The following is a 12,568-nucleotide window of genomic DNA, read 5'->3' as shown; positions in this document are numbered from 1 at the left end:
TCATGTACTTAAGCATGCTTTATTTAAAGCAGCTGCCAGAGTTGGTGAGCTTCTCTATAAAGCAAAGTGCTAGTGGGAAAGTAGAAAAGACTAACTGCTACAAAAGTATCCTTCCAGTTCAGTTTTCTGTTTTCTGAGGAAAACAGAGTGTTAAAACTGCACTTGGGCTGGCTAGTGCTCCAGCTGTCTGAAAACAAATGGAATGGGCTTAAAAATGTCCTTAAAGTATGTGGCTGCATTGTTTTAAATAATCTCTGCTGGGGACTGCTTACATGCCTTCAGCTTGCAGCCCTTAGCCTGTACATATGTTCTTTTTTCCAGAGTAGTATCCCAGGTTAAACGAGCAGCTTTTGAAGGACTTGCTTGGTAGTGGCTAACCTGAATGCTTGGTTATGGAGTCAAATCCTCTGAAGAGCCTGTTTTGTTTTCTTTTCTCTCCCATTATTGTCCAGCAGAAGGGGAATTACACAGATAACAGTGAAGTGTCCTTGGCAGGGGGAGGGAGGAGAGACAGCTGCGTGCATGGAATATGGTATGAATACCCTTGTTGCTTTGGCTGGTGGCTGCTCACAACCCCTCTTTTTTCCTTTCTCAGCAATGGTACCAGCATGATATCGTTGATCATTCCCCCCAAAGACCAGATTTCACGAGTGGCAAAAATGTTAGCGGATGAGTTTGGCACCGCCTCCAACATTAAGTCTCGAGTGAATCGCCTTTCAGTACTGGGAGCCATTACATCTGTACAGCAAAGACTGAAACTCTATAACAAAGGTAACTTCTAGCTTGTATGGATGCTGGCAAACTTCCCTTGCTTGGAAGCAGCCTTAAGTTCCTGCATTACGCAGTTTTCTGCTAATGAAATCTGTTGGCCTGTGCTGCTGTTTTGCACTGATATTCCAGGTATGTTGCCCATCAAGGGTAGACTGGGACTAGAATAAGTAGGATGGCCCTTGTCTTTGATAAGGAGGCTCATGATGCTGTCCTTAGCAGTGCTGACTCTTCTAAACTTGGCCAGCCTTAAGAGCCGTTCCACAGTAATTCATTTGCATTAAACTAGTAGTTTTCCATCAAGCAGAGACTTAGGTATGCCTTATGCATGCCACTACGCAGCTACCATCATTTTGGGAGGATATAGAACCAGGCCATCTAAAATGAGTACTGGAAAAGAGTTCATTGCTACTGTCTTTACACTGGCAAGTGGCCTTCACTGAGGTGATCCGTCTATAAATTGCTGTATAAGACCTAGGAAAGCTTCAAGAGGATGTCTAGCATTTTTCTGGATTCTGTGAGCTTGCAAGCTCATGGGTTTAACAGACAGGTACATGTTCTTGCAGCTTTGTTGCAAGTCATTCCGTCAGTGTTACCTTTAGCTTCCTGCTCTAAGCTGTTCAGTATAGCTGCACTAAATTAGTTTGGTTTCATTGTAGGGATCTGGGAGGGAATGAGGTGGGGGAAATGGAAGTAAAGGACTTGGGAACTTCAATTTCAACTCTGCCTCAAGTCTCAAGGCCTAGTAGTTAGTTTTTGATGGGTACAGCTTGCAGTATTTCTTAGTGATCTAAAATTGCATTGTGTCCTTTATAGTACCTCCAAATGGTCTGGTTGTTTACTGTGGAACAATTGTGACAGAAGAAGGAAAAGAGAAGAAAGTCAACATTGACTTTGAACCTTTCAAACCAATCAATACGTCGTTGTATTTGTGTGACAACAAATTCCACACAGAGGTAAGAAGTCTCCTATTGCCTGCTGGTCTTGCAGTAGTCAAAGTCAGACTGCTTTGCTAGACTCACTGGAACAATCCTTAGTGTGCTTGAGTCCACAGTCTGTAGAACAGCAGGCTTTAATTAAGACATCCTGCTGGTGAAGCCACTGGATGGCTTGTGACTGGCTAGTATTCAGAAATGTGTGATATTTGCTGAAAGCAGTTGAGATATAGTCCAGCTCCTACTAGAGCTGACTTCATGGCCCAGCTAGTAACTGCTGAGTTTGTGTAACCCACAGACATAAGCTTTTCTCTGTAATGGGAGGCAGGTTTTTTTTCTTAACCTTAGAGGCCCATAGATGTTATTCCAAGCCAGGCCTTAAAGTAATGCCAAGATAATATTAGTGTTGCCAGTCTTGATATCAGATGTGTTAACTGAGACCCTTGATGGAGAACTGGCATGTGCCTAATCTGTCTGGGGTAAAGTGGGATTATTTTTATCCAACATCTACTTATCTTAGTTAAGTGAATGCTTTGAGGCATATTTAAAGTAATGTGGATTACACTAGTCTTGACTGCATGAAGTCAGTTTATTGTGTCTAAGTCTGTTTTGGCTCTGTTAGCAGTTGCAGAGGTCTCAATATTTGTAGTAGATGACTAACTGCCTTTCACGTCTCTGGCGTTCACCACTGGACTGAGACTTAATTGCCTGTCATCAAACCCATACGACATGGGCTTGACAGACCCTTCAGTGATGTAGTTCTGCTTGTTTGCTTGGGTTTTTGGAGATCTGATCCATGGTTGGGTTTCAAAGGGTAGGAGAGTACAGGAAGGAAAGGTAGGCTTGCTGCACAGGTGAGGTACATCCCTATTACTCTGTCTCCCCACCAAGGATGAAATCCCAATACATCTTTGACCTACCAGGAATAACAAAACTGTGCACAGGTATAGCTCTTGAGTTCTGCTGACCCCACATGTCCATAGGCAACTGAAAGTAAGAGGTAAGTAAGAGAATTCAGGAGAGCGCCAGAGGTGCAAAGCCAAGGGAGATATTTGTCCCTGCAGTTGTTGGCAGTGGGTGGGCAGTGGTGGGTTGCCTTCTGCCCTATGAGGAAAGGGATTAATTTGGTCTTGGCTGCAGCTACTGCCTCCGGGCACTGATTCAATACAAAAAAAGTAGCTGCTGCCCAGCAGGCTGTTCTCAGGAGGCAGCTGTAAATACACCCTTGCTGGTGTGTAGCATTGCTCCGCAAGAGAGCGGCAATAACTTGAGCGGAATTTGTGGTAATTGCTACTACCGATGATGTGATTACTAACGGCACCTTTCTCCATGGGCTGTTTGCTCTCCTGTGTCTTCTGAGTATGCGATTATTTTACTTGATATTGTCTGCACTGCAGAATCAAATCTAGCTGTAAAAGTCCGCTGTATACTATCTTGAGCAACGAGATGGTGTTAACACTGAAGATCTGATTTGTGTGCCCATCTCATTTGGTTGTAGACCCGTGCCTTTAACCCAGTGGTTCCCCCAACATGCAACTAGAACTCAACAGATAGGGCATCTGACTCAGTACATCAACAGATTTCCTATGAAAGTGAGGGCATGTCAAGAAGCAGAAAAAGTATGTGATCTCACTTTCAGGCTGAAGCTGCAAAGAGGGAACTCAGCCCAGGCTGAAGGAACAGAATAAAAGCAATAGTCCCTTTTTTGTGCTTGATAGGTCAAACAGTGGAATTGCTGACATAGAACTAATGAAGGGGAAACTGGGGGATCACTGATCCTTGGATACTTTATTAAAATGAGAGGGAATCAAGAACATCAGAGCTGTAGTCATCTGTTGCCTGGCAAGAGTATCTGATAAGATTTCCTCTAGATATTTTATTGCCTGTGTGAAACTGAAGTAACTTCCCAAGAGGGATATGAACCCTGATGTGTGTCTGAAGGGTAGGATTTACAATGACTAATTTTGATACCTTGGCTGGAGCATTCATTCCAGTCACACGATTTGCTTGGCTCTGTCCCAGTTAAGTAGATTGCAATGTAATATGCCACTTCCTCCTCTCATTCATCCCTCTGCTGAGGAATTAATACAAAATATTTATTTTGGCCAGTAGATTCCATTAAACCTTAGTGTCTGTTTCTTTTAAGCTTGAAAGCTGTAGACTTGGTTGTGTGGATTTTGGATAAAGATGACTGATGGTTTTTTTTTATACTTTCCATTCAGCCCAATAATCAAGCTGGCAGGCATGCAGGCAGTTAAAGGTCCTGTGCAGTAAACCAACACCATCGCTCTTTCAGTATTAAACTGGTGACTTAAAACAATCTGGAATTTGACAAGTTCTCCATCCTGCTGATGTGTTTTTGCCAGCTAGGGAGAGGATTCCTGCTATTATGTTTATTGGGCATGTATAAGTGAACAGAAGTATGTCTGTGTGCTGAATGCGCCTACCTGCTCAGGCTGCCCTTGAGGGACAGAAGCTGACAGATTTTCTCAAAGGAGTGTGGAGTTTGGTAGTTGTGGATGTCCCACACCACCAGAACCAGGGCTGGGCAGGAAATTGGACAAAAGTAACACAAAAGCCTTGATACTAAGCAGTGCTTTAGTTGTTAGTCAACTTAAATGACCTTATAGGATGAATTTTGCTGCCTTCTTTAAAGGGAAGAAAATTGAAGGATAACTTCATTTTCCAGCAAATAGTATGGCTGTCTTCTCTAGCCAGTTATGCACAGGATAATTACCACTGCTGTTACTTAATTCTGCTTTGTAGGGCTGCATTTGTCATAGCCACTGTAGATTTCATCATTCTACCTTTGGGACTTTTTGAAGTCAGCAGGTGCAGCAAACCAGTATTTGTGGTAGTTGGCAAGTTGAAAGTCCGTATCAGTGCTTTGTAGTATAAAACTGAACTGACAAATAGCCCGATCAGAGAACTAACCAAATTCTGCTTTCCTGGCTGGAATGCTAGGAAAATTAGTCTTCCAGTTTTGCCAACCGGAGAGGTGATGCAGCCTCGTACAGGTGTGATCCGTTTCACTTCACACTTTCCAGAGCCAATCTTTAAGGTTTTGCTATTATGTCATGCTATGATGTCATGTGATGAACTGGTAATGCTGTGAAAATAGTTATCAAGCTTAAACATTAGTTTTCTTTCTGCTCTTGGCAGCATTGTGTAAAGTAGTAATCTGGGATAGACTCAGATCCCGAATCTGCTGCTCTTCCTCTAGTTTATTTGTAAAAAATAGCAATGACCACCTACGGAACTAAAATTTATTGAGGTATATTGTTACTGATAGCCTTTCTGAACCAGGGTCCTTAATAAATTGGTGCTTACTGCTGACAACATCGTTTTTTGTTCCAGGCTCTTACAGCGCTGCTTTCCGACGACAGCAAGTTTGGCTTTATTGTAATAGATGGTAGTGGTGCACTCTTTGGAACTCTTCAAGGAAACACAAGAGAAGTCCTGCACAAATTCACTGTGGATCTTCCAAAGAAGCATGGTAATGCACTAGTCTCTCTCTAGACTGTTTGCAGGAGAATGTCGCAGGGTGGGATGTGAAGGTAGAAGCAGGGAACTTGGCCTGTAGGTGTTTAGCTCTACTCAATGCTTTGCTCCCCTGAAATCTGACAGCAAAGCCTCTAGTCTGAGCCTTCTGTCAAAATTAATGAATCACTGTAATATGCAGTGATCTTCTTAAAGTGGCGCTTTTTATTTCTTGGTGCATTTGACCCTTTACTTGGTTTTGGGACAGTCTTAACCAAATATTACTAGCACAAGTAGTAATACCACTTAGTAGTGTCTTTAAACTTTGCGTCTGATGGTATTGCATGCAAACCACAGTGAAAAGCAAGAAGCTGTTCCTTGCAGGAAGCACAGAAATCTAATGGAGCCAGCGAAATTCTAGTTCCACTATATGATGCTGTATTGCAGTGAGCCACTGATGAATTCGGCAAATTGTCTGTTAGCTACTCCTGGTTTACCGTCCTTCTCTGTAGATTAGGATGGGACAAAATGAAATAGAAACGTCTCCCCCAGTAAGTTTCTGCAGCAGAGACTGCTGGGATGCATTGTATCAGCAAGAAAGGTATCTGAGGCAGTGTAACAAAGGAAATTGCTTTTAATGAAGGTACAGGACATAGAAAATGTGCACAGATGTTCAAAATATCTATAGAGAGTTGTGAGTCCATAGAAAAGGAAAAAAAACCTCAACATTTTTTCCTCTGTGGGATACATGGAGAAAAATCTCTTGCTGTGAATGAATGCTCTTTATTCACTTGCTGTTTCAATGAGTGCCCCTGGCTCTGCTTGTGGCAAACTAATTCTGAAGGCTGCATCTGCCCTTGGCTTCAGTTATTCAGGGCCCAGTTGGGACCATGTACTAATAACCCTCCTGAAATGAAATGACTTCCAAATTGCTACCTCACATCTGTTCTCTCGCAAAGGTAGAGGAGGTCAGTCTGCCTTGCGTTTTGCTCGTTTGAGAATGGAAAAACGACACAACTATGTAAGGAAGGTAGCAGAGACGGCTGTGCAACTGTTCATTTCTGGCGACAAAGTGAACGTGGCTGGTCTCGTTTTAGCTGGATCAGCTGACTTCAAAACTGAATTAAGTCAATCTGACATGTTTGATCAGGTGAGTGGCTCTTTCTGAGCAAAGCCCAAATGTTTAAGCTGTCAATAGTAACATGGTGATATTAGTAGAAGCTCTGGTATAAGATGCATCTCAGGAGGAATGTAACTTTGGTGTCTTAAGTGATTTGATCAAAACTAAAAATCTGATGTATCCTAGAGAGGTCTCCCTTTCCTAATAAGTCCTCCAAGGAGGTAAGATCTCCTTTTCTCAATAACAGTGCTAATAAGAAATCTGGCCTCCCCAGTTTGGAACGGGTGTTCATGTTCTTTGTGTTCCCAAATCTAAAGTAGAAGCCTTATTGGAATTAAACGCCACTAAACCTAATCTCTGTGGCCCTGTTGCCTGAAAATTGCTTCAATATTAAGCATTCAGAGGTCCCTCTGACTCAGAACCTCTGCTTGCAAGTGAAGCAAAATAGATTAATGCTGTGACGCTTGCCAGGTACTTATTCTTGTGGCATTATGAAGTAGTCTTACGGCAGTGCTGTGTAATAGACTCTTTTTCATGTCTCCTCTTTTTCTTGTTTAGCGGTTGCAATCCAAAGTGCTCAAACTAGTTGACATTTCATATGGAGGAGAAAATGGGTTCAATCAAGCAATTGAGTTGTCAACTGAGGTCCTCTCCAATGTGAAATTCATTCAAGAGAAGAAACTAATAGGTATGTGACTACATGCTCAGCCTTCTCCTGAGCCAGACATGCTTGATTGAATGTGCTGATCTTGCTTAAGACCTCCTGGTAATGCCTTTGTGTGCTGCCTCAGCCCTGCAGTGCTTTCTGAGTTGAGCAGAGCATCACTTGTAGTGATTCTTTCTGTTACCTGGACACCTTCTCAAATGCTGCAGGACTTAATGAGACTTCAAGGAGTGGGGTGTTTTGTTGTGGGTTTTTTTTTTTTTTCCCCACTAGACTTCTCGGATCTTCTCTGTTTATCTTTTTATCAGAGATCGCCTTAGTTTCAGGCCTTCTGGTGCCATTTGGGTTGGAGGGGAAAAAATATCTCCTCAGATGTTTGCATCTTCAGGAAGATGAGAGTTAGGATTTATTTTGTTTTAAGATGGCAGTAGAAATGATCTGTTTGGCTGTCAGCAGACACGTTACTAATTTGAAAGCACAAGAGGGCAACAGTAACAGTAGCTACCTTACACTGAAAAGAATGATGTTAAATAGTGCCTGCTGGTGGGTTGGCCCAATTGATTGTTTCCTAGCGAAGGTAAGCCTTTCAATGGAGTGAGATTCCTGACGGGCAGTGTTTGATGGAGTTGACTTTCTGCCAATGAACGTTCTAAATTACGTGCTTTGACATGTTATCATATTCCTTGCTTCCTTCAGCAGCATTGCAGTCTCCTTTTCCAGTTTCTTGCATTCAAATCAGGCTTGTTAAAAATCCGTGTGGCATGATCAGTGTTCATGACAATCTCTTTCTTTGTATCCTGGCTGCAGGACGATACTTCGATGAAATCAGTCAGGACACGGGGAAGTACTGTTTTGGCGTTGAAGATACACTAAAAGCTTTGGAAATGGGAGCAGTAGAGATACTGATAGTTTATGAAAATCTGGATATAATGAGATATGTTCTGCACTGCCAAGGCACGGAGGGTAGGTAGTGCTTCTGTGAGACTGAAAGGTCCGTGAGGGTTTAACACCTAAGCACTCTCACTTGGATAGATTACACTGGAGGAACTCCCTAAGTAGATCTTTAAGGACTTGATCAAGGGCATGTTGTGTAGGCAGGTCACTAACTTGCACCTTCCCAGCTACTCTGGGGGAAAAGTCTGAAACTAGCAAGCTTCTACCGCGGAGAAAGAATTGCAGTGCTGGGGTGGCAGCTTGTCACAGAGCTAACGTGAAACCTGCCTTTTATTATGTCAGTATAAATGTGGTACTAGTGCATTATAGAGGGGGGAATGACTTGACCCTTATGGCCAGAAACAGACAAACCATATGCCTACAGCAGGACTCTGCCTTTTTTGGTTTTGGCACTACAGTTATTCTCTACTGGTGTGCCCTGTTTGGTTTCCCATAGAGCTTCAGCTAGAAAGAAAGGCAGTGTCAATGACCATACCCTCCGTGTTGTAATTGCTGGCCGTTGTCAGTCTCTTGCTGTCTTTAACCTGCATCTGGTAGTCTTATCCAACCTAATATTTTTTTTCTCTCCCTTCTCAGAGGAGAAGATCCTGTATTTGACACCAGAGCAAGAGAAGGATAAATCCCACTTCACAGATAAAGAGGTATTTCAGCTTTGGGGCTTGTAGATGTATGCTCAGTGTACTGGTGCAGCATTCTGAATATCTGAGCTTAGTTTGTCACAAGCACGTGAGCCCGATGACGTTTCTGGCACTCAGATGAGACTTCAAGACAGTAGCCTGTGGCTCTTGCTGTTCACCTTCAGTGTAACCCCTGGATTCTAGACTTGCTTTTCTCCAGTCTTTCCTGCTGCCAGTTCCAAGGTTGTGTGAATGAGTTGAAGTGACAGGCAATATGGGGTCTTTGACCACCATCAAACCATCTGCTAGAAGAGTTTGGTAGCCACCATGCGACATGCAGGCGAAGGTCCCAAACCATTACTCCCTGCTTATTGAGCACTGATTTGGTTGGTACAAAACAACTGTGAGGCTAGAAGCTACAACGTGGATTTAAGTGCAAGGGAGTGTTTGCTTCTAGATGGATTTGAAATGTAGATCTGTCATTCACTGCCTGTGAGTTTCTTGCCTGCACAGGTCAAAAAACCCTGATGGGGCTGTATTACTTCACAGAGTAAGCTGGGCAAAAATGTCTGTCCCTTGCAAAAAGGGTGGTCATCTCTGTCTCGTATTAGCACTGCCAGGGTAGCAATTTCCAGCTGCTTTCCCCGTGGTCGGGTAATTGCTAATTCCTTCTGTGCACGGAAGGTTTACAATGTTATCTGCAATGATGTAGCGTTTCTATGCCAATAATCACTTGACCTTCTACTTATAAAACTGTGCTTTTTGCCTCTGTATTTGCCTAGATCAGTATTTCCTAGAGTAAACAGTGCCTGGTTAGATGAGTGGCGATGGACTGTTTGTGTGGTATACGGCAAATCTAAAGAAACAGTGAAAACTAAGAGTGTAGCATGAGGTGACAGTTGAGCAGAAGAATAAAGAAGGCATTTCTCTCCCGCTTCTGCACTAACTTCTGTAGCATGGAGGCCCAAAACAAGGCCTCTCAATATTTAATTTCTTAGCACAAGGAGCCTCCTGCTTGTGCCAGCACTTGTCTGATACAGATGTGTCAGGGATGCCTACCACCTGTGTGTAAGGAATCCCTACCCCCTGGACACTGGCAAGTGTGTCGGGCTGCTCCAGCCTGCAGAGCATGAAGGCTGGTGTCTCTGTCTTAGGACTGAAAAGGCAGTGGTGATGTTTAAGCCAAAGACAACTTCTGATATGAATTTTTCTCAATACCTAACATGCAGTGACCATAACTATTTTTTTTATTTTATTTTTTCCACTCAAATGTCTACATAGACTGGCCAGGAACATGAACTGATAGAAAGTATGCCCCTTCTGGAGTGGTTTGCAAACAACTACAAGAAATTTGGAGCAACATTGGAAATTGTTACAGACAAATCACAGGAAGGATCCCAATTTGTGAAAGGATTTGGAGGAATTGGAGGTAAACTGCAAGAGAAAAATGTGTGGCTTTTTATTTTTTTAATGGTTGATTTGCCAATCTGGTGCCAACACAAGTGGAAAACTAAACAGATTAATCTTCTATTAGTCACAGTACCAGTTTAAGAAATGATCATGTTCATCAGAGGTCTCTAGGTGAATTCATTCCATATTCAGCAGGGTGATAGTGTATGGGCTGTCGCTTTCAGACTGTGTTCCTCAGATCCCTTTGTCCTTCAGAGTGCTCAGAAGGTGGACTGTCCTTCTTTCCAGCCACTGAATTTCAGAAGGGCTGTGAACTGCTTCGCTCTGTCTCTGCACAGTTGTTGTTTTGAGGCAGACCATGCCCTGCTGGGTAGAAGTGGTGTATGACAAACAGCAGCCTAGTTTCTGAAGCAGTTGGATATTTGTTACTCATCTCTCAGAACGTCCCTGTACTTTGCTCCCCGGGTCCTCCGCTTCTTTTCAAAATAATAGTATTTTTAGCCCAACTTCATGGAGAAATGAGGCTTCTGAAATCCTTCAGTCCTCCTCTCGAACTCAATGAGCAGTTTCAGCTAAGTCTGGCAGAGGTGGAGATAGCTCATGTGCTTGTCTGACAAAAATCATTAGCAGGGTAGAGCAAAACCACCTGCCATGCACCTTGTTCTCCCCAGACTGGTGCTCCCAGGACAAAGCTGTTGCTTATTTGTTGATAAGCCAATTGTTGCCTCTTACTGCGTTTAGGTTGATGGATGTAAAATGAAGATGAGTGTATGTAAAGAGGAATTTCTAGGGGCCAAAGAACACCAATCAGAAGGAAACAAGCTGGAATTGTTTGGCTACATAAGGAGCAACAGGTGTCTGAGTTTTCAGGGGTTATAATTCCAGGAGTCCTTCCTGTCCAGCCAGACCCAGCTTCTTTGCATGTTGGGATGCTCTTTGCTACCATGCTCCAGTCCCAGTAGACCTGAAAGGAAATATTCCTTGAATACCCTTCACCTAAGTAAATGTTTCCAGGGATAAAGGCTTGCCAGAAACCCAGGTTGGTGGTTGGGGTGGGAAGAGTCAAGGAAGACGGCCACTAAATACTGCTTTTACTCCATTGTAAAAGTTATTTCAGTGCCAGCTGCCTCTGAATTTCACTGATAGGCCTTCGTCTGAGCAGTTATACTAGGACAAATGGTCTGTTACTGGTATTGTTTTTTGGAGGTACAGTCCCCCTAGAATAGGCTCGGCTTTTCCAGAAGAAAGCTGGTCTGTGCTGGGCAGGTAGGTGTTCCTTCCTTTTGGCAAGAAATTACATCAGGCTGGAACACGGATGAGGCGTTTTCACTCTAGCTGCATGTCTGCTGTCAATCGTCAGTCTGAGCCTGTCTTGCAATACAAGTGCTAAGTCAGCTTCTGAAGATGTAATTGGGAAACTCTTGATGTGCAGACGGGGCTCAGTAAACTGCTTAAAATGCTCTTTGAATTTTGAAGAAGCTAAAGTGTGTTGTTTTTACCAGGTATCTTGCGGTACCGAGTGGACTTCCAGGGAATGGAATACCAAGGAGGAGACGATGAATTTTTTGACCTTGATGACTACTAGGTAGTCGACCTGGGTCCGGCAAAACGTGCCTCGCCCCTCCAGCATCCAACCCAAGGAGCAAACTCATGGTGGAAAACACAACAGATCCCTGCCTTAGAATTGGAACATTTCCAGAACTTGATCCACAAGCATTGGATTTAAAAAAGCAAAACCCTACACTTTGATTTGTCATAGTGTCAGTACAGCAGCAAACTACTAAGTTCCTATATGCCACTTTGGACTAATTTAAAAAGAATCCCAGTTTTTACTTTTACTCAATGGTGAAATTGGTTGCTCTTGTATTTTATGAAAATGATTTTTTTAACCTTCATGATACATTAACTGCTGTAAACATCTTCCTTCAAAAATTAATAGAAGTAAGATCCTACTGGTTTGTTTCTTTTTACTTTGATTGGAGAAATCAATTGCTGCATTTTGCAGCAACGTGACCCATTTACATGGCATTCTCAGCTTAGACTGCAGAAGAAGAAATGCAATGAAATTGGAGCCATGCATTCTCTTCAAAAGAATGAGAAGGCACTTACCTAGAGTGCCAGCTTACAATGTGTGGCTTGCAAATTCAGATGGTCTGGGGAGGCTTACCAGCCAAACGTGCTTTAATCTATTTGCAGAAGCACTGCTCTTACAAACTAGGAAATGCACTTCATTGATTGCAATGAAAATGCTGCTGAAGTCTTGGGCTTAATTTGGATTTGAGCAGTGCAGCCTTCAGGATTTTTTTTTTTCAGTCTTGACAAAAATAAACATGCAATTTAAGTGAAGTAAGGTACACTTTGCTTTGTTTTGTTCTCAGTAAGTTTTTCTTTTTGCTTTAGGACTGCGTAAGGTTTCCTTGATTATGTGAATTTGAACCCACAGTTCTTTAATGGAAGCGGGTATTTTACAGGAATAATTAGTAAGTGCAGTCCTTGACTGAAACCTTAGTGCTGGTGCATATGGAGCATTTGATACTAATACGTTGAACGTTAGCACAACCCACTGGGGACGTCCATCTCGCAGCACTAAGGCAGTCTGTTGTGTCGGCTCACAAGTGTC

General features: G+C 42.9%; 1 protein-coding gene across 1 annotated transcript; it reads left to right on the top strand.

The window, feature by feature from the left end:
• Window positions 1-601: 601 nt before the first annotated feature.
• Window positions 602-12,313, top strand: ETF1 (eukaryotic translation termination factor 1). Its single transcript, XM_009572675.1, has 9 exons — window positions 602-771; window positions 1,585-1,724; window positions 5,061-5,199; window positions 6,143-6,333; window positions 6,862-6,991; window positions 7,775-7,930; window positions 8,498-8,562; window positions 9,820-9,967; window positions 11,451-12,313. The coding sequence occupies exons 1-9, from the start codon at window positions 609-611 to the stop codon at window positions 11,531-11,533; spliced, it is 1,215 nt and encodes a 404-aa protein (XP_009570970.1). The 5' UTR covers window positions 602-608; the 3' UTR covers window positions 11,534-12,313.
• Window positions 12,314-12,568: the final 255 nt, after the last annotated feature.

Source organism: Fulmarus glacialis, unplaced genomic scaffold (genome assembly GCF_000690835.1).
Source record: "Fulmarus glacialis isolate BGI_N327 unplaced genomic scaffold, ASM69083v1 scaffold34742, whole genome shotgun sequence".
Lineage (NCBI taxonomy): Eukaryota > Metazoa > Chordata > Aves > Procellariiformes > Procellariidae > Fulmarus > Fulmarus glacialis.
The sequence above is the reverse complement of the archived record's forward strand: the minus strand, read 5'-3'. Positions and strand labels throughout refer to the sequence as shown.

Bases quoted from the DNA above. Each gene is read 5' to 3' on its own strand.
- ETF1 (XM_009572675.1), top strand. From the start codon at position 609: ATGATATCGTTGATCATTCCCCCCAAAGACCAGATTTCACGAGTGGCA. The intron at 6,334-6,861 runs GTGAGTGGCTCT...TTTCTTGTTTAG, and splicing joins AATCTGACATGTTTGATCAG to CGGTTGCAATCCAAAGTGCT. The intron at 8,563-9,819 runs GTATTTCAGCTT...ATGTCTACATAG, and splicing joins CCCACTTCACAGATAAAGAG to ACTGGCCAGGAACATGAACT.